Raw genomic sequence first — 24,250 nt, forward strand, 5'->3', positions numbered from 1 at the left:
AGCAGTGGAACAGATCACCTTGGGAGGTGGTGGGTTCTCCTTCACTGGAGGCATTTAAGCAGAGGCTGGATGGCCATCCGTCAGGGCTGCTGTAGCTGCACCCTGCTTTGCAGCACCTGCATTGAGCAGGGAGTTGGACTAGATGATTTCCAAGTCTTCCAACTCTCCGATTCTATCCTGGGATGGGGAATTTTCAGGGCACATCGAGTTATCATCTGGGAGCTTTTCTGAGACATTGCACTTTTACATACCCAGTTTATGTTGAGTTCTGTATAGAGAAAAATATCAGGATTGCCTAGTTCTTATTTGATGTAATAGTTTGTCCAACATCTTAGCATTCCTTTGTTGGGTTGTGGGAGCCCATTCCTTTTTCCAGTGTTGTGAGAGCCCATCTGGGAATAGAAATACTGAAGAGCAGTAGATAAATTTATTCAACAAATAAATAGCAAATTTGCTGCAATGAGAAGTTTTTACACAATCTTATATGGATCAGGCCCAACTCTTGTCCATAAATGGTTAACTGAGACATTGAACAGATGTTGGCTTTCTTCTGCTTTCTGCAATCTTCACATTTGTAAAAACAAAGCAAAAAAAGGTGGGGCTTGTTTATCTTACCAGATTACTATAGCCAAGATCAACCCTACCATCAGTGAACAGGTTTTGCACTGTTGGTTGTGAAACTCTGAAGATCAGCATTCACACAGGCGTTGCATTGATCTTTGCAGCTCCACAGCTTACTGTGCTTTCTTTTTCTTCTCTCTCTCATGTATTGAGTGGCTCCAGTCCTAGAATACGTCAGAGTTCTGGCTGAGTAATTTACCGGACACCAGCTGGCAATGGTGCCACAGCTCCACCAGCTGACAAGGGGAGTCAGTCTATAATCATGCTTTGGCACTATCTGTAGTTAGGCTTCCTCCTGTTCTTGGCAGAGTTGCCCTTTGTCAGGGCCAGGAAAGTTGGCACAGAGATCAGTTGCATTGGCTTCATCTACAACTTTCTGCTGCCGGGGGAGATATTCATGGCTAGCCATCAAGGAGTGGGTTTTAGAATGAAATCTGAACATTTAACCAGTCTGCCCCGAAGCATGTTGTCTCAAAAGTAAATTCCACTTGTAATTGTATTACGGGAATCTAAGAAAGATCTGACCCCTTCCCATATACTAACCGCAGATGTCTCGGGGTAGTGCAGTAAAAAAATTGTTTGAGGCTATCCTGGATAATGATTATCTACTAGATAATACTATTTTTAAAAATGATGTTTATGAACATGAACCGTGCTCTGAAATGGGCTTCCCCAACCTGGTGCCCTCCAGATGTGTTGGACTACAACCCCCATAACCCTTAGCTATGCTGGCTGGGGATTATGGGAGTTGTAGTCCAACCCATCTGAAGGGCGCCAGTTTGGGAACAGCGGCTCTAACATCTGTGGTGGGACTCATAAGGATATGAAAATTGCCTTCCTGCAATTTCCCCTGTTGCCCCCTGTCCTCACTACCATATGTTCTAGCAACTGAACCACTTCCCATTGTTTTAACACCTGTCAGTCCATCCAAGGCACATACATTGACAATAGAGAATATAAAGTGGTCTCTTTGTAGACAACATAACCAATCCAACTTTGCATAACTAATCCAGCATCAGCACTACTGAAAGTCTTGTCTTTGGAGAAGCATGTGGCTACAAATCCATAAGTTAGTCATTCATTATCAGCCTACCTGCAGAACCCCAATCCAGCTTGGAGAATAAATTTTCCTTTGTGAAATTTATTCACAAAACTTGAAAGACATTTGGGGGCTCCCCTCTCTCCCTCTTTCCCTGAATTCTATAAACCCAGCTATCAAGCCTTGTATGCACTAATCCATTCTGACATTAAGAAATGGAAATTCAGATTATCTTATTGAGTGAGCGAGGCTAGCAATGACACAGATGAATATCTTCCCAAGAATCATCTTCTTACTCCAAGCGGTCATGCTACACTGATTGATATCAAACTTACCTTAATCATTAGGCCCTATCTAATGTAACAAGTGTATGTTTTCACAAGCTGAGGCTGAAGCAAGTGATTCTTAGCAGACTCAAAGCTAAAGGAGGCAAACTATGCCAAAAATGGATTTATGCTATGCTGCTGCTCAATTCAAATTCCTTGTAGACTGGATGCACTTGTCTGCTGAGAGTCAATGGGCACATACAGAGCAAGCAGTTAGCAGCTATTTGCTGTAGAGCGTTTGATATGGACCAAATACAGACCCAAATGAATCCTAGACACCCAGAAATTAAAGATGATACACCTATCTGCGATCTTGGCAGGGACTCGCAGGGCCCAAGCTATCCCTGTTGATATTGAGTGGCCGGGTAGCCGGCCAGATGGGTGGCTAATAAATCAAATACATACATACATACATACATACATACAGGTGCTACACCACCTGGAATTCATGGCACATACAGTCAGGGCCAGAAATATTGGAACAAGGATCACTGTTTTGGCAGTTGGCCTCTGTACACCACCACATTGAAGTTGAAAGGAAACATACCCAGATGGGAGCGAATTCAAGGGGTTTGACAAACGTGGGGCACTAACCATTCAGGAAGTACAGCCAGTGGCATACACCCCCCCCCCCGTCATTGGTGGCTCATAAGTAATGGGATGAATGGCTGACAAGCAGCTGCATGGCCAGGTGTGGCCTGTTTCCTGGGTGCCCCATGACCAAGCAAGCAGATAAAAGGCCTGGAGGTGGTTCTGAGTGTTACATTTGCATTTGGAAGCTGTTCACTGGAACTCCCAGCATGAGGTCCAAAGAGGTGTCCATGCAAGTGAAGGAGGCCATCATTAGGCTGAGGAAACAACATAAACCCATCAGAGAGATAGCTAAAACAGTGGGAGTGGCCAATACAACAGTTTGGAACTTCCTGAAAAAGAAGGAATTAACTGGCAAGCTCAGCAACAGCAAAAGGCCTGGAAGACCACGGAAGACAACTAAAGTGGATGACCTCAGAATTCTGCTCATAGTGAAGAGGAACCCTTTCACAACATCTAGCCAGGTCACGAACGCTCTTGCGGAGGTAGGCATGTCATTGTCAACATCTACAGTCAAGAGATGGCTTTATGAATGTAAATACAGAGGCTTCACAACAAGGTGCAAACCACTGGTAACACTCAAGAACCGAAAGGCCAGATTAGCCTTTGCCAGCAAACACCTAAAAAAGCCTGCCCAGTTCTGGAATAAGATTCTTTGGACTGATGAAACCAAGATTAACTTGTACCAGAACGATGGGAAGAGAAAAGTATGGAGAAGGAAAGGAACAGCTCATGATCCAAAGTGTACCACAAAGCGTACCACATGTTCTGTCAAACATGGTGGAGGCAGTGTTATGGCATGGGCATGTATGGCTGCCAATGCAACCGGGTCACTGTTGTTTATTGATGACCTGACTGCTGATCAAAGCAGCAGGATGAATTCTGAAGTGTATAGGGCTATACTTTCTGCTCAGATTCAGCCGAATGCTGCCAAACTGATAGGACGCCGCTTCATATTGCAGATGGATAATGGCCCAAAACATACAGCAAAAGCTCCCCAAGAGTTTCTCCAGGTAAAGAAGTGGGATGTTCTTCAATGGCCAAGTCAGTCACCTGATCTCAACCCAATAGAGCATGCTTTTCACTTCCTGAAGACTAGACTGAAGGCAGAAAGTCCCACAAACAAGCAGCAGCTGAAGGCAGCTGCAGTCAAGGCCTGGCAAAGCATCTCGAGGGAGGACACTCAGCATTTGGTCATGTCCATGGGTTCCAGACTTCAGGCAGTCATTGACTGCAAAGGATTTTCATCCAGGTATTAAAGGCGACCCTTAAGTTTGAAATGATGTTGGTTTGTTCCATTACTTATGAGCCCCCAACGATGGGTGTGTGTGTAAGCCACTGGCTGTTCTTCCTGAATGGTTAGTGCCCCACTTCTGTCAAACCCTTTGAATTACAGCTGAACGTCCTGACTTCGCTCCCATCTGGGTGTGTTTCCTTTCAACTTCAATGTGGTGGTGTACAGAGGCCAACTGCCAAAACAGTTATCCTTGTTCCAATATTTCTGGCCCTGACTGTAATAACCCACATCTGGAGATAAGCAAAGACTTAATAGATCTGCTAAATTAGGGTTGGGCTACTTGCAGCCCTCCAGATGTTTTGGCCTACAAATCCCATCAGCCCTAGCCAGCATAGCCATTGGTGAGGGTTGATGGGAGTTGTAGGGCAAAACATTGGAGGGCCACAGGTTGCCCCCCCCCTTGTATTAGATAAAGAGAACCTTCTTTCCCTATGTGGCTGTCTTAAAGACAGTTTTCATACCTCCGTATGAAAGTTATGTGCAAATGTGATACTTAGCCCATCTTGCGTCAAACAGGCAGTCAAAGGCCCGCTCTGGCAATTAAGTCTAATATTCTCTATTTCTAATATCCTCAAGCGCCCCTCTTGAAGACACCCTCTCCTATGTACATGCATGGGAGAATGACCTAAGCAAGACATCAGGGGAAGGTGATTGGTGCACTATCTGGATCTCCCTCATTACCTTATTAATCAATACAGCTATAAAGGAAGCATAATATAAGGTTTTTGAGCAGGTGGTATATTACCCCTACAGAACCATATAACAGCAGCCAAATTCCATCCAGATCTGTCAGAAATAGTGTGGGCAGATTTGGTGGGGATATCGGACAGTGCACAAGTTCTAGGATGACCACTGGTTATTGCACTCCAAAACTGATTATTGCCAGGAATTTCTCCATATTAGACCATAGGTAACTCCCATGGAGATGCTGCTCCAGGATTTTAGGCAAGGTGACCCTGGATTTCTGCCCTGGGGCCTCCTTAACTATACACAGCAGCAAATTCATGCATAGCACGCAACTGGAAATCTCAGCAGCCTTCTAAACAGCTGTCAATCAAACTATGGGGAACCATGAGCCTGGGTGCTTCCAGAGGGAGGGCTCCTAATGCTACTCGTCAAAATTCATGGTGCAGCTATTTTGCCTTTTCCTCCCCTATGGCTATTTTGTGGAAAGAAAGAAGAAGCAGTGGGAAAACATGGGAGAGTTATATGCGGAAGAAGACCATGTCATCTGGACCATACCATTCTAGCCAAGGCTTTTATTGTGAAATCGCATTGCCTTATTCATAACATTTTACCAGGGTAGTGGTGGTAAAATGCCACAAATGAGGCAGTGTGATTACACAATAAAAGCCTGATCTGGAAATACCCCATGTATAAACTCATCCAGCATGTACAACTGGTAAGGAGCCCCAGCCTAAAGAAAGGCGCTATGACCACATAGTTTCTTTTTATTTCTTACCTGGAGACTCTTCAAGCTTCAAGTGCCCCTTAGGAAAAAAAATCCAAAAGCCACTGTATTGGTTGTGTACAGTGTATTGTACTATACTGGCTTTTGGGTTGTTGGGAGGGGGGGTTGCTCACTACTTTTATGACATTTTAATTGCCCCCATGTATGCACTGTAATTCCTCTGATTTACATTTCCACCGACCATCTTCCTCTTTCCACCCCCATAAAGTAATTTTGCATCTTAATCCCTGCAGAAATGTTGACTGCGTGGGGGTAGAATGCTGATGAGTCCTGTCTTAAGTTCAGTGTCATCTCTCTGGGAAGCTGTCGGTGTGCCACCTTCTATGAGATGTGCGTCAAACTGTCACTTCAACAGTGTTTAGCGTGCCTAAAGTTCACCGGTGTGTTCTGGTTTTTGTGTTCTGCAGCGTGCAAGTCCAAGAGAGTCCCATGGCGTTTGTACGAGTTCTGCAACAGCACGTGAATCCCAAACTACAGCTGGTGCGTATGCAGGGTAGAGACGCATGGCTTTTCAAAGGTGTTTGAAGAGAGGCATGTTACTTGCTGATGTTCAGGGTTGCTGGTGGGGCGTGGGGATGCTCTTGAAAACTTCCTGAGAAGGTACCGCTGTTGTCTGATTATACATACATACATACGTATTTGGACGATTACAACTGCCTTTTCGGTGTGCACCTTGTCAGCAGTTGTCCAGGTACCCTGCTATGGGAGCAGCTTCCCTCCCCCAGTTCTCAATCATAACTTGGCAGATCATGCTAACGTATCAAGGACTGTATATATCAGGGAGTTCAGAGCCTCACTCCCAGGAGCCAAATGAGGTGCCTCAGATGGCCTCACCCCCTTTCCCTCAATAACCATTGTTTGGTGACTTCCTGGCTTTTATGCAGTCTTTTGCTCATCCTAAAAGGTTGAAATGCCTCTCCTAACACTAAGTTAGTGGCACTAAGAGATTCAGGCTACAATATGCTGGGGTTGGGGGGAGTTTGCCTCTGCTTCTTATGCCTTCAGACCCACCCCCTTTTGCCGTTCAGCCACGCTCTCCAGTGGAACTCGGCCCCCGAAACATCTCTGAAATGGAATCAGCCTTCAGGCTGAAGGAGGTTCTGCACCCCTCATGTATATTCTATTGTCAGGAATGAATCTGAGCACTTGGAGATGTCTGGCAGCTCAGATTCAGAATCAGAATGGGAACAGCAGGAACAGAGGGAGGCACCCTCCTGAGTGAGCCCAGGTATGGTGAAACTTTTTTCCCCAAGACCTTGACACACAGATGGTCCAGGTTGAGCTGCTCCCCCATTCATTCCCCATGAGAACTCAAGTTTCGGAGGAGGAGAAGGGCAAGGGGGCATGACTTGAGGGGACGCTAGGGGTCCATTGCAGAATGAAGCGGGAAAGAGTTAGGGGCAGGGGCTCAGACACTCCACCAGGTTGGCCACTCATGGAAAGCCAGTGTAGGAGGGAGCCACCCTAAGGGGAGGGGCATTCCCTGCGGAGCAAGTCTGGCCGTGAAGTTCATGCCCAGACTGCTGGCACCTTCTCTAACTTCCACTTCGTCTCCTCTGTTGATATTCGTAAATGTGTGGATTAGCTGGTTCTGTGCAGTCTGAGAGTTTCCTAGAATCTGCATTTGTAAAGAAGCTAGTCCTTTACTAATAAAGTAGCGTTAGCCTGAAGCTTTGTTTCCTGGGGTGTGTTGATTGCGAAGGGAGCAGATGAAGGAACGTGACATATATAATACACTGAACTGGGACCCATAACAAAAAGTTGCAGTGTGGGGCGCTGCTGTTGAGGACTCCAGCCACTCCATGCGATTCCCCCCCCCCCGGTTCCCCCTCAGCAGTCAGTTGGCATTCCATGGCCACTGAGCACACTCTGTCCTCACTAGACTGTTTTGGGGCTTCTCCCCTATCACTAGGTTTCACCCTCCGCTTCTACACACCCTCGTACTTGGTTGTATTTCTATAAGGCTGCTGATGCCTCCCTATTGTGCACGGATGGTGCTCTTCTGACTATACAAGTAACAGCGCTCACAACCTGAATAGCAGAAATAGAGGGAATTATATTCTTTACATAGAAAATCCTTTTCCAAGGTGTAACCCAAATTTCATGCCAGGAAATATTATACTTGGCAAATATTTCCAAAAACTTAGTGCTCTGTTTCGTAAATTCTTTTGGGGTTCCTTTCCACCAAGACTATCTTTGAAAAGGATGCAACTTCCAGTTAACGAAGGCAGGTTCGGTTTTCCAGATCTAGCTACATACCATGGGGCTTGCTTGCTGACCTGTGCTAAATGTTGGTCTTTTCCACTCAGATTTGATTTTCCATCTTGGTCAGTGTTGGAATCTTCTTATCTGGATCTTCTCTTTAAATGGATGGCATTGGGTTCTCTGCACATTAAGGCAGACAGAGTGCCTCTTACAATCATTGCAGTCAGAGATGTGTGGCGTTTAATGTCACGCCAATTGCACTTTGACCATTTTCCCATGCCAAATTGACTTTATGGGGAAATCCAGATTTAAGAATTGGAAAAAAAATGTTTTTATGGTGGACCTGGACAGATAAAAGGATTTTTACCCTGGATTAATTAGTGGGTGTTGATTATGAGTTTTTGCTATTTACAACTTTGTGAGATAAATGTGGTGTGCCCACTACAGTGGAATGGCAGTATTTGCAGTTGAAACATTTATTGGTATCTAGATTCGGTCCTGCTGCTTTTACTGCTTTGGAGTCTCCTTCTTTACTGGAAATACTTATTGAAGCTGACGAGATATATCAACCTACGATTCATGTTTATACATACTTATTATCAATGAACAAATATGATACATGTGGTTTACAACAGCAATGGAATAGGAAATTGGAATATCCTATTTTGTTTAATCAATGGACTGCCGTTTTGGTGTCTGTATTGGATATCTCTATGGATCTTCAGTTACGCCGTATTCAGCAAAAACTTTTGTTTTGTGTCTATCAGATGCCACAACGTCTCTTTAATAAAGGCCTGTCAAATTTGGCCAATTGTTGGTGGTGTAATGTAGTCAGCGCTTCTCTTCTTCATATGTTTGGGAAATGCCCAATTGTTGCCTCCTTTTGGGAGGAAGTTGTTATACAGATAAATTTTGTATTGGAAAGCTCTTTTATATTTACTGATGTAAATGTTATCTTAAATTACTTACCTGTTTTTTGGAATGTGACACATAGTCAGCAGAAATTGCTCTTTCACACCCTTTTGGTTGCTTAACGACTAATACTACGATACTGGAAGGATAAAAGCTCACCGCCTATAATGCAATGGACTGAAGACTTTACGCTAGCAACATTTGAAAGTGTGGTATATAGGTGTCACTTGCAAATGGATTTATATTTGGATATCTGGTCTGTTTTTACTGAAGTTTATGTGTAACCTATTTTTCCCCTCTTTTTTTTCTCCTTAGAATATTGCAGTATTTGAAACAGGATTTTAGAATATGCTCTTATATTTTTAATTGTTTCCTTTGTTGTTTTTTTGTTTGTTTGTTTTAGTTTGGTTAAAATTCACAATAAAAATTGATTGAAAAAAATTCATGCCAGGAAAAGCCAAATCCCAGGACTGGCATAAAATCTGCAAAGTCAATAAATCTGCACAATTATTTTATTAGTGATTATTTCAATTTATATCCTGTCTTTCTGCATATAGTATCCAAGACAGCTAACAACAGTAATAATAATTTTAACAATATGATGAACCAATTTTTAAAAGTCAATAAGGAGAAAGTAAAAAAGAAGAGCAGTTAAAACCAATAAAAGATCGCAACAGAGACAACATTAATATATTAAGATGAGCCATAAATAAGGAAGTCATATCAGTTCAACAGGTCAAGGGCCTGTCTAAATAAGAAAAGTCTTAGTGTGACAGTGGAAGGACATTTTTGTATAATTTATTCTGCTGCAGCTTGGTATGGGGAGATACAAGGGCTTCTACAGAGCATGGAAATTCTGCCTCCTGACCATTAGAAGTCTAACTTACGTCTGATGTCCACGAGGGATAGGACCTGTATTTTAAATGAAAACTTGGTTTCTCTAGATGCTGAATTCTACACCAGACACAATATTCTGCTGGGGTATCATGTGAAATACATATGCTGCCAAAAAATATCTTGCTTCCTAACTTGTGGGGGGAGCTTGCCTTTTCTCAGTTGTGGCGTTGAGGAACCTGTCAGGCCTACAAACATTTCTGCCTTTGTAGGTCTGCTTAAAACTAATGAAAATTAACCGGGAGCAGGAAGGGTGTTGGATATCAGGTACCATGGAATTGGATCTCCTTTTCAGGACTTCTGGGTATTCCACACACACCCCCGCTCCAGTTTGTGATTAAGAGACAAGCGTTTTTTATTACTTTTGCGGGCAGCCCCTTATTATTTTTGCAGCTTGCTGATTTGGAACAAGCATAATCTTTTCAGTTATCGGGAGAAAAGCCTGACAGCATGCTTTTGACAGCTGAAACATGGCTTCAGGGTGGGGCGATTGTCAGCAGAAAGTGAGGAGGGTTAAGCTTCCCCTCCAATTTTTCTGCTGCAATTGCCCACCCCACCCCTATTTATTTTATTTATGTAAAATATGTATGTATGCATGCATTTATTTAAAATATTTCTTGGCCGCCTTTCAGGGCAGAAGCCCTTCCAAGGTGGCTTACAACAATAAAATACATAAAAAACATTAAAATATTAAAAGTGATAAAAAATATAAAAAACAATAAAAACAAGAATAAAAGCCAACAATAAAACTAACAGTGTTGTTAAAAGCAGCAGCACCCCTAGGGTTCCAGCTGTGTTTATCGTGGCAGGTCACAGGTTATGCAGGCCTGCCTTGTCAACAGACTTCAGCAAGAGGATCTGCCTGTCCTGTTTCCCACTTTTAGGTGCTCTGTGTGCTGCCTTCCAATCAGAAGGACTGTTACGATGCCGTGAAGAAGTTCCTGAGTCTCGAGCAGCCCATTCCAAGCCAGTGCATACTTGCTCGCACCCTGAGCAAGCAAGGGATGATGATGAGTGTGGCCACAAAGGTTGCGATGCAGGTCGCCTGTAAGCTTGGAGGAGAGCTGTGGGGAGTTGAGATACCAGTAAGTTCTTTTGTGTAGAACCTTCCCCACATTCCCAACAAAGCAAGTGTAGACCAGTTCCAAAATCCAGATTAGCATAATATCTTTCTTAGGCCGGTCAAAAGGTCAGAAAAAGTGTGCACAGTTTTGAGATCTCCAGATCTCTTAATTGGGAAAGACCTTACAAAACGGGGGGGGGGGGGGCTGGGGCAGGATGGAGAGAGAAAAGGCTGATGTGACATTGCAGTCACAGTGTCTGCATGATCACGGTCTTGAGATGGAATGAGGGAGGAAGGGTCTCTGTAGACTTTCAAATAAAGCTGGAGCAGGTGATGTAGAATCATAGAATAGTAGGGTTGGAAGGGGCCTATATGATCACTGAGTCCAACCCCCTGCTCAGTGCAGGGATCCAAGTCAAAGCATCCCTGACAGATGGCTGTCCAGCCTCATCTTGAATGCCTCCAGTGTGGGAGAGCCCACCACCTCCCTAGGGAATTGGTTCCATTGTCGTATTGGTCTAACAGTCAGGAAGCTTTTCCTGATGTTCAGCCGGAATCTGGCTTCCTGTCACTTGAGCCCATTCTTCTGTGTCCTGCACTCTGGGATGACTGAGAAGAGATCCTGGCCTTCCTCTCTGTGACAACCTTTCAAGTACTTGAAGAGCGCTATCCTATCTCCCCTCAGTCTTCTCTTCGCAAGGCTAAACATGCCCAGTTCTTTCAGTCTCTGTGATGTGATGGTTTCAGGTTTCTGCTGGGAGTAAGAAAGGCAGCTCCTAGCAACCCTAGAGGCAGCATCAGGTGACCTGCCCTGAGCCTCTGCTTTGAGTTTGTTGTTTTCTCAACAGTTGAAGTCCCTCATGGTGGTCGGCATTGATGTCAACAAAGATGCAGTGGCCAGAGGAAGTTCAGTGGTTGGGTTCGTGGCCAGCACGAATATCTCAATAACTAGGTAAGATTTGCAAACTGGATGCTCTTGGAAGATTTCTGCATATGTCAGAAATTGCAGCAGCAGCTCCACGGCTGTGTAGTGCAAAGGTGCCATTGCTGCACGACTGTCTGCTGCTCTGTTGATGCTACTGGTCATTCCTCTGAATCAGCCTTCTCCAGCCTGGTGTCCTCCAGATGTGTTGGGCTACAACTCCCATCACCCCTATTGACTGTGCTGTCTGGGGATGATGAGAGTTGTAGTCTGGCATGTCTGGAGGACACCAGGTTGGGGAAGGCTGTTCTGGATGATGGAGAATGTACAGCACCCAAGTGAAAGCAGTACAGACAATTATAGAAAGATGGAGCCTCGTCAGCCTCTGTTGGTAGAACTGTGTTGATTGCCTGGTAACTCATTTCCTTTCCTTTTCTGCCCAGGTGGTACTCTCGCTGCATTGTGCAGCACACAGGAGTGAACACTGCAGATTGCTTGAAGGTCTGCCTGAAAGGTATTTATCAAACTGCAGGAAGTGAAAGGAAGGGGTATTGTGTCGAACTAAGGGTAGTGAAAGTTAGGGGTATTGCATCAAGCAGCAGCATAAATATTGCTAATCAGTGAAATATAAATGTAACATTAACAGAGCACCCCCATGCTTCTGAAGCAACGCTCCATTGTCAGAGCACTCCAAACATCTAATGTCCTCCCAGTAGGTGCCCAGCAGAGCAGGAGGAAGGATGGAGGCAATCTTCACCTCTCCGTCCTCCTTTCTGTTCCTTTCCCCCCCCTAGACACACTTTTGACCACATTTAGTGGAGTCACGGTGATGAGAGCAGGGAGGATTCAGGGTATTGTGCATCCTCAGCACTTCCCCTCCCTGTCCCCTTCCCCCTCATTTGCATCCTCACCCAAGGTCAGATCACTGACCTCAGATGAAGAAGCCACTGCGGTTCTTTCCATGGTGCTGCAAGCAGGGGGTGGGGTGGGGGGTTCCCCAACTGGATTTCCTTTCCCATGATGATAGCGATGCTCTCCCAGGGACTCTGGGATTGCTTCCTAAAACAGTTTTCAAGAGCATAAAACACTGTGACCACTACAAGCAAAAAACAAAACAAAACCCCTATGAAAATAAAAAGATATTCACCTGGTCCTAAAAGGCATCAGGCAAGCCTCCCTGGGGAGAGCATTCTGAACATGGAGCGCCATGACCAAGGAGATCCTTTCCCCATTGCCACCTGCTGCACTTCAGACAGTGGGGCACCTGGAAAGGGGTTTCCGTAGATGATGGAATTATGTGGCCTACCAGGTCTTTGACAGTCCCCTCTTTATTTTTGTAGCGCTAGGCAGCGAAAGCAAGTGTTTTACTGAGTCTCTGCTGGGGTGCCATGCATGGTTAGCGAGCTGCATTTATCATGGTGGGTTGCAAGCTAAGCTGGCATGTATATACACCACAGGTGGGCAACATGAAGCTTTCGGGCCTCATGCTTCCTGATGCAGCCTTTGCTGCCCCCCCTAAAGAAAATTAAGCAAAAGTGCCATTTATAGCAGTTACAGAGTACAAAAAAAGGTTAAATTCAGCTTCAAGCATTTTTGGTTTTGGTTTGCTTTGTGGGGCCCATGACCCACAGAGTGTGGCCCGCTGGGGGCGGAGGCAATCCAGGGGCCAAAAGTAGCACCCAGACGTCCCGAAGTTCCCCTCACCTGATATACACCATGGTCAACAGTGCCTCCATCATAGCATTTTTACTGCTGAATAATCTTCCTCCAGCTTCATTCAGTGCCATAGGGAGACTTTTTTCTCCATTTTCCCAAGCAAGTTGCATCAGCTTTTTAAAACTGCAGTGGCAACGATAAGATATCCTTTGTGGTTGCAAGTGAAGTAAAATGCAAATGGAGGCACCACCTGCCAATGTGAAGGGAAACTTTGATGTGATAAGCTTGCCCCTGCAGATTTATTATTTCCCCCCGTTCTTGTTCAGTCGTTAAGTTGTGTCCGACTCTTTGTGACCCCATGGACCATAGCACGCCAGGCGTTCCTGTCCTCCACTCTCTCCCGGAGTGTGCTCAAGTTCATATTCATTGCATCGTTGATGCTATCTAGCCATCTCATCCTCTGCTGTCCCATTCTCCTTTTGCCTTCAATCTTTCCCAGCATCAGGGTCTTTTCCAGTGAGTTTTCTCCCCGCATTAGGTGGCCGAAATATTTGAGCTTCAGCTTCAGTATCTGTCCTTCCAATGAGCACTCAGGGTTGATTTCCTTTAGGATGGACTGATTGGACCTCCTTGCAGTCCAGGGGCTCATAAGAGTCTTCTCTAGCACCACAGTTTGAAAGCATCAATTCTTCAGCGCTCAGCCTTCCTTATAGTCGAGCTCTCACAGCCATACGTTACTACTGGGAAAACCATAGCTTTGATTATGTGGACCTTTGTTAGCAAGGTGATGTCTCTGCTTCTCACTATGCTGTCTAGGTTTGCCATAGCTTTCTTCCCAAGGAGCAAGCGTCTTTTAATTTCATGGCTCCAGTCACCGTCTGCGGTGATCTTGGAGCCCAAGAAAGTTAAATTTGTCACTGCTTCCATTTCTTCCCCTTCTAAATGCCAGGAAGTGATGGGGCCAGATGCCATGATTTTAGTTTTTTTAATGTTGAGTTTCAAACCAGCTTTTGCACCCTCCACTTTCACCGTCAACAAGAAGCTCTTTAGATCCATTAGGGTGGTATCGTCTGTCTATCTGAGGTTGTTGATAATTGTCCCGGCAATCTTAATTCCGACCTGTGATTCATCCAACCTGGCGTTTCTCATGATGTACTCTGCATATAAGTTAAATAAGCAGGGCGACAATATACAGCCTTGTCGTACTCCTTTCCCAGTTTTGAACCAATCGGTTGTTCCATGTCTGGTTCTTACTGTTGCTTCTTGACCCTCGTACAGGTTTCTCAGGAGACAGGTAAGGTGGTCTGGTACTCCCATCTCTTTAAGAATTTGCCACAGTTTGTTGTGATCGACACAATCAAAGGCTTTAGCGTAGTCAATGAAGCAGAAATAGACGTTTTTCTGGAATTCTCTTGCTTTCTCCATGATCCAGTGAATGTTGGCGATTTGGTCTCTAGTTCCTCTGCCTCTTTGAAACCCAGCTTGTACTTCTGGTAGTTCTCGGTTCACATACTGCTGAAGCCTAGCTTGTAGGATTTTGAGCATCACCTTGCTGGCATGTGAAATGAGCGCAATTGTATGGTAGTTTGAACACTCTTTGGCGTTGCCCTTTTTTGGAATTGGAATGTAAACTGACCTTTTCCAGTCTTGTGGCCACCGTTGAGTGTTCCAAATTTGTTGGCATATTGAGTGCAGCACTTTAACAGCATCATCTTTTAGGATTTTAAATAGCTCAGCTGGAATACTGTCATCTCCGCTAGCTTTGTTGTTAGTAATGATTCCTAAGGCCCACTTGACTTCACTCTCTAGGATGTCCGGCTCAAGTTCAGTGACCGCACTATCATGGCTATCAGGGACATTCAGATCTTTCCTGTATAGTTCTTCTGTGTATTCTTTCCACCTCTTCTTAATCTCATCTGCTTCTCTTAGGTCCCTGCCTTCTTTGTCCTTTATCATGCCCGTCTTTGCACAAAACGTTCCCTTGAGATCTCCGATTTTCTTGAAAAGATCTCTAGTCTTTCCCATTCTGTTGTTTTCCTTGATTTCTTTACATTGTTTATCTTGTCTCTCCTTGCTATTCTCTGGAACTCTGCATTCAGTTGGGTATATCTTCCCCTTTCTCCCTTGCTTTTTGCTTCCCTTCTTTCCTCAGCTACTTCTAATGCCTCATCAGACAGCCACTTGGCTTTCTTGCATTTCTTTTTCTTTGGGATGGATTGAGTTGCTGCCTCCTGAACAATGTTACGGACCTCCGTCCATAGTTGCTCAGGCACTCTTTCTGTCAGGTCTAATCCCTGAAATCTATTCCTCACCTCCACTGTATATTCATAAGGGATATGATTTAGGTCATACCTGAATGGTTTAGTGGTTTTCCCTACATTCTTCAATTTAAGCCGAAATTGTGCAAATTTTGAGCCACAGTCAGCTCCAGGTCTTGTTTTTACTGACTGTATGGAGCTTCTCCATCTTTGGCTGCAAAGGACATAATCAATCTGATTTCGATATTGACCATCTGGTGATGTCCATGTGTAGAGTCGCCTCTTGTGCTGTTGGAAAAGAGTGTTTGCTATGATCAGCGTGTTCTCTTGACAGAACTCTATTAGCTTTTGTCCTGCTTCATTTTGTACACCACGGCCATGCTTGCCTGTTATCCCAGTTATTTCTTGACTTCCTACTTTAGCATTCCAATCCCCTATGATGAAGAGGACATCTTTTTTTGGTGTTAGTTCTAGAAGGTGTTGTAGGTCTTCATAGAACCGATCAACCTCAGCTTCTTGGGCATCAGTGGTTGGGGCATAGACTTGAATTACTGTGATGTTGAATGGTTTGCCTTGGATTCTTACTGAGATCATTCTGTTGTTTTTGAGATTGTACCCCAGTACTGCTTTTCCCACCTTTTTATTGACTATGAGTGCTACTCCATTTCTTCTAAGGGATTCTTGCCCACAGTAGTAGATATAATGGTCACCTGAATTAAATTCGCCCATGCTTGTCCATTTTAGTTCGCTGATTCCCAAGATGTCGATGTTCAATCTTGCCATCTCATGTTTGACCACCTCCAGCTTACCTTGATTCATTGATCTGACATTCCAGGTTCCTAAACAATATTGTTCTTTACAGCATCAGATTTCCTTTTCACCACCAGACACATCCACAGTTGAGTGTCCTTTCGGCTTTGGCCCAGCCGCTTCACTCTTTCTGGCGCTACTTGGAAATTCCCTCTGCTCTTCCCCAGTAGTATATTGGACACCTTCCGACCTGAGGGGCTCATCTTCCAGCGTCATCTCTTTTAGCCTTGTGATACGTTCCATGGGGTTTTCTTGGCAAGAATAGTGGAGTGGGTTGCCATTTCCTTCTCCAGTGGACCACATTTTGTCAGAACTCTCTGCCATGACCTGTCCATCTTGGGTGGCCCTGCATGGCATAGCTTATGGCTTCACTGAGTTACACAAGCCCCTTCGCCACAACAAGGCAGTGATCCATGAAGGAGTATTTCCCCCCAGGGACCTGTTTATATGAACCCCTTCTGTATTTCTTTCTTGCCATTCTGTAGGTGCTTTAAGCAAATGGCAAAAGTGTAATGGGCAGCTACCTGCACGCATCATAATATATCGTGATGGAGTTGGAGACGGGCAGCTGAAGATGGTGGTGGACTATGAGGTTCTACAATTACTTACTGGGCTTGATGAATGCTGTAGAAATTGCAGGTAAATGGATCCCTGACCAAAATGTCACAAGCCCCTCCTTATGTCCTTCTCCAAGGGTATGCCCAATCTTCGAACCATGGTTAGGAGATTGGAAGCGCCCCAAAAGTTTGCAAGCTCCAGCACTCTACTTCCTCCTCCACTCTTGCAGGTGAATTCTTCCTTCTGTTCCATTTTCTGAGATATCTATCCGTAGTGCTACAGATGAGTCTATGCTGGGGTGGCATGCATGACTAGCGAGCAGCATTTATCATGGTGGGTTGTAAGCTGAGCTGGTGTGTATTTATACCAGGGGTGGGCAACACGCAGCCTGCAGGCCGCATGCAGCCCCATGCTTTGCTCAAGCCGCACTTTCCAAGCCTGCTTCTAACCATGGATGTAAACCTGGGGTTCAGAACCTTTTTTTGGGTGGGGGCAAATTGTGCCCCATTGAGCCTTCTGTGGGCTTGATTATGGCAGTAGTTGTGGCCACGCCCCCTGACAACACTTGGTTTGGCCATGCCCCACATTCTGCCTATTTTGTTTTTTGATCTGCTGGGAGGAGTAGCAAGTCCTAGGTTTCATGTGGCGTGCATCATCCCAAATAATTTGGCCAGCACTCCACAAGCCAGATTAAGCCCGTGGAGGATCCATATAACGTTGTAAACTCTGGTTTGGAGCGAATAGTCATTTCTGAAAACATTGGTACAAAAGTAGTGCTAAAAGTAGTTCTGAAAATGAAAGAAGAGGAGGATTCATGCAAGGGGGAAGGCAGGAGTTCTTGAGCCCAGGATAACTTGTTGACATGTTTAAATATTTTAAAATAAATAAAATCGCCTGACCATAGTTAAGAGATTGGGGAGCACTGCGTTTGCGTTCCACCACCCTGTGGTGATGGCCTCCTGTTTCAACCACCATCCATAAACCCAATTGTGGGAGCAAGACATGCTCTTTATCAGTAACTCCTGTTTAGCAGTGGCAGTGCAGAGCACTGATTAACCATGCAGTTACTTATTTGCCTTTTAAAGTTTTCTTTCCTTTAATAGCAGACGACCCAAGCTGTCTGTGATTATAGTAAAAAAGAGATGCCCGTGTCGCTTCTTCACCGAAGCCAACAGAAGCCTGCAAAATCCTCCCATTGGGACAGTTGTCGACACGGAAGCCACTCGACCTGAATGGCAAGTATTATACATTGGCATAACAGCAGAACCAATGTGATGCTGTCTTCATGGAGAACAGCTTCAGATCAACTGAAGCACTTTGGATGGCTCCTTTAGAGTTCTGACTGAAACCCAGAGCAGATTTAATGCCCCACTGACATCAGAGCCACCAGCCTCCACTGAACATAACCATGGAATCATAGAATCATAGAACAGTAGGGTTGGAAGGGGCCTACAAGTCCATTGAGTCCAACTCCCTGCTCAGTGCAGGAATCCAAGTCAGAGCATCCTTGACAGGTGGCTGTCCAGCCTCATCTTGAATGCCTCCAGTGTGCGAGAGCCCACCACCTCCCTAGGTCATTGGTTCCATTGTCGTATTGCTCTAACAGTCAGGAAGTTTTTCATGATGTTCAGCCGGAATCTGGCTTCCTGTAACTTGAGCCCATTATTCCATGTCTTGCACTCTGGGATGATCGAGAAGAGATCCTGGCCTTCCTCTCTGTGACAACCTTTCAAGGACTTGAAGAGCGCTATTGTCAGGTGCGCCCTGGCGGCCTCTTTCAGTAGACTCTAATAGCCAACTCAAGACACAGACAAAAGGATTGTTTCAAAGCTTTAATCCTTTTACAACTTAATGATTCTTTCAGATGCTTATCACCAGCGACTAAAGCAAGGAACAGCAGAGTGGCCTAAGCTTCGAATAGGCAGTTGATCCCCGTTTGAAAGAGAGTCACTTGAAGACCCAGAACTTATGGGCTAGGGAGAGATCCTCCCTCTTTTCCTTGGGTCCATGGGAGGCAGCCGTTGCTTGCGTGCCAAATGGGCGCTATGCCTCCTTTCCGCACCTTCCATCGCTCGTCGCTCTCTGCGTCCGCGTCGAGCATCTAGCAAGCCTCGTTCCCGCACTTTCTCACTGCTAGGATCACTATCTGTCTCAGGAATGCCAGCAGGAGGAATCTCTGCCAGCTGCTGTGCCTGTGAGGAATGAGCTGGCTCCTCTCCCACGGATTGCTGTTCCTTCTCAGAATCAGAACTGCTCTGGGGCTCTATGGGCTCAGTTTCCACCCTGACAGCTATCATATTTCCCCTCAGTCTTCTCTTCTCAAGGCCAAACATGCCAAGTTCTTTCTGTCTCTCTTCATAGGTCTTTGTTTCCAGTCCCCTGATCATCTTTGTTGCCCTCCTCTGAACCCTCTCCAGCTTGTCTGCATCCTTCTTAAAGTGTGGTGCCCAGAACTGGACACAGTACTCCAGATGAGGCCTAGCCAGTGCTGAGTAGAGGGGAACTAGTACTTCCCGGGATTTGGAAGCTATGCTTCTATTAAAGCAGCCCCAAATAGCATTTGCCTTTTTTGCAGCCACATCTCATTGTTGGCTCATATTCAGCTTGTGATCGACAACAATTCCAAGATCCTTCTCGTTTGTAGTGTTGTTGAACCACGTATCCCCCATCTTGTAACTGTGCATTTGGTGTCTTTTTCCTAGGTGCAGAACTTGGCATTTATCCCTATTAAATGTCATTCTGTTGTTTTCTGCCCAGCGCTCCAGCCTATCAAGATCACTTTGAATTTTGTTTCTGTCTTCCAAAGTATTAGCTATCCCTCCCAATTTTGTGTCATCTGCAAATTTGATCAGCATTCCCTGCTGATCAAATTACTAAACCTTACTAAACAGGTGCTTTCCTTTGGTTCCGATCCAGAAGGAAACCTCTTGAAGACTTCTTCCATGTTTATTTGCTTTGCTTGCTCAGTTTAATACCCGTGATTGCCAGAATGGCTTAACCGTCTGGATAACATGTGGATAACCAGATGCTACAGCAGGGATGGGGAACCTCTTTCAGTCTGAGGGCCGAATTCCATTTTGGAGAAGCTCTTGGACACCGCATTCCAGTGGTGGGTGGAGCCAAAGGCAAAACAGGTGAGGCCAAAATACCAGCATATTTTAGCTTAAAACTCTTCCTGCCTAACTAAGCCTTAATGAGAGGCATTTGAACCTTTTAGAATGAGGGAAACGTGCACACAAGCCAGGAAACCATCCAGTGATCAGTGGTTGGGGGAAAGGGGGCATGGTTAGTGGAAGGGGGCATGGCAGACTAGGGAACCTTGGAGAGCCAGATTTGGCCCCTGGACCTCAAGGTCCTACTCCTGTGCTGTGATACAATGGAAGTTATCTTTATGTGTGATGTTTTGAAGCTTCATGTTCTAGGAATTGGCGGGGGGGTCAACAAGAGCTTAACCAGTAGGTCCCCTTTACCAGCAAGAGGTACAGAGGTTGAAATGTGCAAACAGTGAACCCCTGAGTCTTGTGTCTAAAGGATTTATGCAACAAGCCAAGTCCCTTTCCAAATTCCTTGTTAACAATGTCACCTTCCAACTATCTTTGGTGAAGAGCACTCTTTTCCAAATCACTGGTGTCCAAGAACAGTATCCTTCCCCTGCTGCCCAGTCTTTTGGTCTACCAGTACAAGATCATACCCTTTATATTCTGCATTAATCGAGAATAACATCCTGTGTCCATACTCACAATCACTAATGGAGATTAGAATCCCGAAATCACCCACTCCGGGATGCATAAAACGTTGGCATTTCAGCTGGGATGGATATGGGTTAGTTTATAATCGAGGGCCAATGTGTTGCAGTGGTTAGATTGTTGGACTTGGAAGATCTGGGTTAGAATCTCTGTTCCCTGGGTGACCCTGGGCCAGTCACACACCCTCAACCTAACCTACCTCACAGGGTTGTTATGATCATAAAGGGGAGTAACCTCATCCATCTCTACCACACTGATCTCCTTGAAGGAAGGCTGGGATATAAATGTGAGGAATAAATAAAATGATAGCAAACCTGGTTGAGACACAAAGCTTTATGACAGTTCCCATGGTTACCCCAGTTCATTGATTTTGTTACAGCGCCCTCAGTTATGAAGACTCATTTGCTACAGGGCCCTCACTTATGAAGACGAAAGGAGAAGCTCTGCATTCACCTTCCTCTGCACTGAAATAATGCATAGTGCCCCCTTGCAGAACACACAGAGCTCCAGACATCGGACGTGTGTGAGAGTGTAGGGTAACGGTTACAATGTTAGACTTGAACGTAGAAGATACAGGTTCAAATCACCACTCAGCCCTTATGCTCCGCTTCGTGTCTGGCCAAAGCCTATCTTTCAGGCTAACCCACCTCTCAGGATTGTCATGAGGATAAAATCAGAGGGGACGGGACCATATATGCTTCCTTGGAGAAAGGGTGGGAAGCAAATCTGCTTTAATGAAACAGTAACATTTCGATCACTTGATATGCATCAAGAAACTAATCAAGCCCACTAAGTTAGCATATGCTTCTCATAATGTAGATTGACTACTTGTAGTCTTTGGGGTTATTAATTAGCCCATGGTACATGGACCTTTTCCCACTACTAATCCTAACCTTGCCCAGCAGGTATGATTTTTTCTTGATCAGCCAACTTGCACGCCAGGGGACCGTCAACCCCACCTACTATAACGTGATCTATGATGACAATGGGTTAAAGCCAGACCATATGCAGCGCCTGACCTACAAGATGTGCCACCTGTACTACAACTGGCCTGTAAGTAACACCGTTGCAAACAGCATTGTGAATGGTCACTCCTCGCCCCCCCCCATGAGGTTAGGAAAGGAATGGTTTATTGTTGCCTTCCCAAAATGCATTGGACTATGTCAAGGAAGGAGGGGAGGGGAAGGAAGGGACTGGCCCCAACCTCCCTGCAAGGGAGGACCGTCCAGGACCCAATCCCAGGACCCCCTCCCCAAAAACAGGACTGGCCAAACCTGGCCTTTCAGCCCCCCAAAATACCCAGTAACCACCCTCGTAAGCCAAGAGGCACTGAAATTAGCACTGAGGTTATGTAGAGAGTTCACACCAACTAAAGGTTGGATAAAGGTTTATTAAGATCAAAATAAAAGGGTAGAAGGAAAGGGAAGAATGGAAATAGCAGGTTACACAGAGGGTACAAAGCTAAATCACTTAATTACAAACAGAGAGCTTCATGAATGCACACCCAAGCAAAATAATAAATCTACCTGGCCTATCCTTACATACCTAAGTATGGATGTCCCTGGATAGCAACCAGCCGTCTGCAGGTCCAGGACCACCAGGATGAAGGGAGACCCCATGTCTCGGCCTCAGCCCACTTTTAAAGCCCAGCCCTGGCAACCCAGGGCAGATTTTGCCTCAGCCAATCCCTGGCTCAATCCCTGGGTGGGCCGCCCTGGCCTCCAAGAGGCTGGAACTCCCCACCACCTCCAGCTGTTGGCACTTTCCAGGTAGCAGGGGCTGCCTCTGGCCTTGGGCAAAGGGCCAAGGAGCCTCTAGATTACAAACAATTCCAGGCGGTTACATCCGACGTGACAGCCTGACCCGATCTTATGGCGGAAAGCAGGCCGTTATCCTTGACAGACTACAACTCCCAACATCCCCAGCCAGCATGACCAGAGGGGGATAGGTTTGCAGCCTAAATGGCCTCCCAGGAAGTCAGCCTTGAAAACTGCCTCAAAATGGGAGAGATTTTATTCTTTTTTCCCCTCCCCTTTCAAGCCATCGCTGTGCCAAAAATGACCAACAAAGTTTGGCAGCCAGACTTGTAAACCTTTTTTTTAATGGGCTAAATAACAGTCTAGGGCTTGTTTGCCAGGCTGTGTTTCAATCAAGAAAGAGTTGGGAGGACTGGCCAGAAAATATGGGCAGACACCCATCTCCCATCAAATCCCCAGGGGATCTTTTTTTTAAGTGGTTAGAACACAGCAAAATCCTCTTGTGCTCAGTAGAACTTTGTAAATAATAAGTGGCATGAAGTGAAAATCATGCTGATAATTTTCTGTCTCCCCCCAGTGGTTGGTAAGGTAATGAATGCACATGGCTGTCTAAAGTGGGGCTGGTGGGATAGGGGGAAATATAAGACCATTAAATTCAGGATCTAAAGTTACCTAGCTGCACCACTGTTTTCCAGGTGTTGGCTGTGCTGGCTGGGAATGATGGGCATTGTCCAACACATCTGGAGAGTGCTGGGTTGGGGAAGGCCGGCCTGTTGTTTCAAATACAACAGTGCCGGCCTCAGTCCTCCATGCCAAACATGCAGTCCACCAGGGGCTCCATAAACCACCAGCTTTTGTTACCCACCTGGAAGTGCAAAAACAGCCGGACCCCTGGCTGAAGAAAGAGCAACTTTTAATATCTTGAAAACTGCCTTCCCCAACCTGGTGCCCTCTAGATGTGTTGGACTACAATCCCCATAATACCCCAGGTTGGGGAAGGCTGTCATATGGTTTCAGGACATTGGAAGGTGCTGCTTTCAGCAACACACCTCAGAGCAGGCTCTCTGATTTCCTCTCCCTTTTGTTGTCCAGGGCCTCATCCGAGTCCCAGCACCATGCCAATACGCCAGCAAGCTGACTTTCCTGGTGGGCCAGAGCATCCACTGCGAGCCAAGCCTGGAACTTGCAGACAAGCTGTTCTATTTGTGAAGGGCCTTGAGAGGGTAGCTGCCAAGCAGAAGCAGCACTGAGCAGCGCGGTCTTGGTTTCAAAAGGACATTGCTCTAGAATCTAGGCAGCAGAGGTTTTGCATGTTTTTCTTGTGTGCTGTTCATAACCATGTTTTCCCGTTAGCAATTATGGCACAACATTTTCAGCCACATTTCAGTTGTATGTCTTTAGTGAGATTTCGCCCCATGCAAATCTGCATCCTTTCAAGGTGATTTTTGATTTTGCAAGTAGATGTTTTAATTCAAAATTGTGCAAATATTTTAGAAGAGGGCTATTTCTATATATAGTTGAACTGTTGTTTTTCAAATTAAAGTTAAGATACTATGTGCATATGAATACTGGGTTTTCTTTTTATTGGCGAAGAACTACTTGGGTACATTATTAGCATTTTTTAATATTATTAGTATTAGTGCTGATTTCATTTATTTTGCACAATGTATTCTGCTCCTCTTGATCACAGAAAAGAGGAGCAGAATCTCTTCTGGAATCTAAACTCCATCTTGACAACTTGAACTCCATCTATTTGGCTTTTGAGGTTTTGGCAGATGTTGGCCACACACGCTTATGAAATCTAGTGTCATAGCTTGTCATAAGGGCTAGAAACTGGCATTTAAGAAATGAAAACAACATACTCTTTAATTATTATTGCAGCTCCCCCACACACACAAATGCACAATTGTATGTACAACTACTTAATGCACTTAAAAAGACCACAACCACAATTATTTCCAGTTGTACTGGTATGCCAGCTCTTTGTTTATTTCACAGTGTCATAAACTTATTCTCCATATCTATATGACCGAGTAACTCTCCCCTCCGCCCCAATACATATTGTAACTGGATTCAAAGGGTAGAATCTAACTAAAGTCCTCCTTAGAGGAGAGCCATTGAAAT

The 24,250-nt window shown here is 45.2% G+C and overlaps 1 protein-coding gene across 4 annotated transcripts in view; it reads left to right on the forward strand.

The window, feature by feature from the left end:
• PIWIL4 (piwi like RNA-mediated gene silencing 4) overlaps positions 1–23,690 on the forward strand; it is a 115,752-nt gene extending 92,062 nt beyond the window's left edge. For 3 of the 4 annotated variants that reach the window (XM_084842623.1, XM_084842624.1, XM_084842626.1), the window contains exons 14-21: positions 5,753–5,825; positions 10,241–10,441; positions 11,268–11,371; positions 11,785–11,855; positions 16,551–16,704; positions 17,727–17,858; positions 21,275–21,422; positions 23,219–23,690. In XM_084842623.1, the coding sequence (XP_084698749.1) occupies positions 5,753–5,825; positions 10,241–10,441; positions 11,268–11,371; positions 11,785–11,855; positions 16,551–16,704; positions 17,727–17,858; positions 21,275–21,422; positions 23,219–23,335 (1,000 nt within the window). In that variant the 3' untranslated portion in view covers positions 23,336–23,690. The remainder of the gene's footprint in view (positions 1–5,752; positions 5,826–10,240; positions 10,442–11,267; positions 11,372–11,784; positions 11,856–16,550; positions 16,705–17,726; positions 17,859–21,274; positions 21,423–23,218) is intronic. The other variant, XM_084842625.1, reaches the window with a different exon arrangement.
• The last annotated feature ends 560 nt before the right edge of the window (positions 23,691–24,250 follow it).

This window comes from Heloderma suspectum, chromosome 3 (assembly GCF_057233095.1).
Source record: "Heloderma suspectum isolate Gila_16-S chromosome 3, 16-S_ref, whole genome shotgun sequence".
In the NCBI taxonomy this organism is placed as follows: Eukaryota; Metazoa; Chordata; class Lepidosauria; order Squamata; family Helodermatidae; genus Heloderma; species Heloderma suspectum.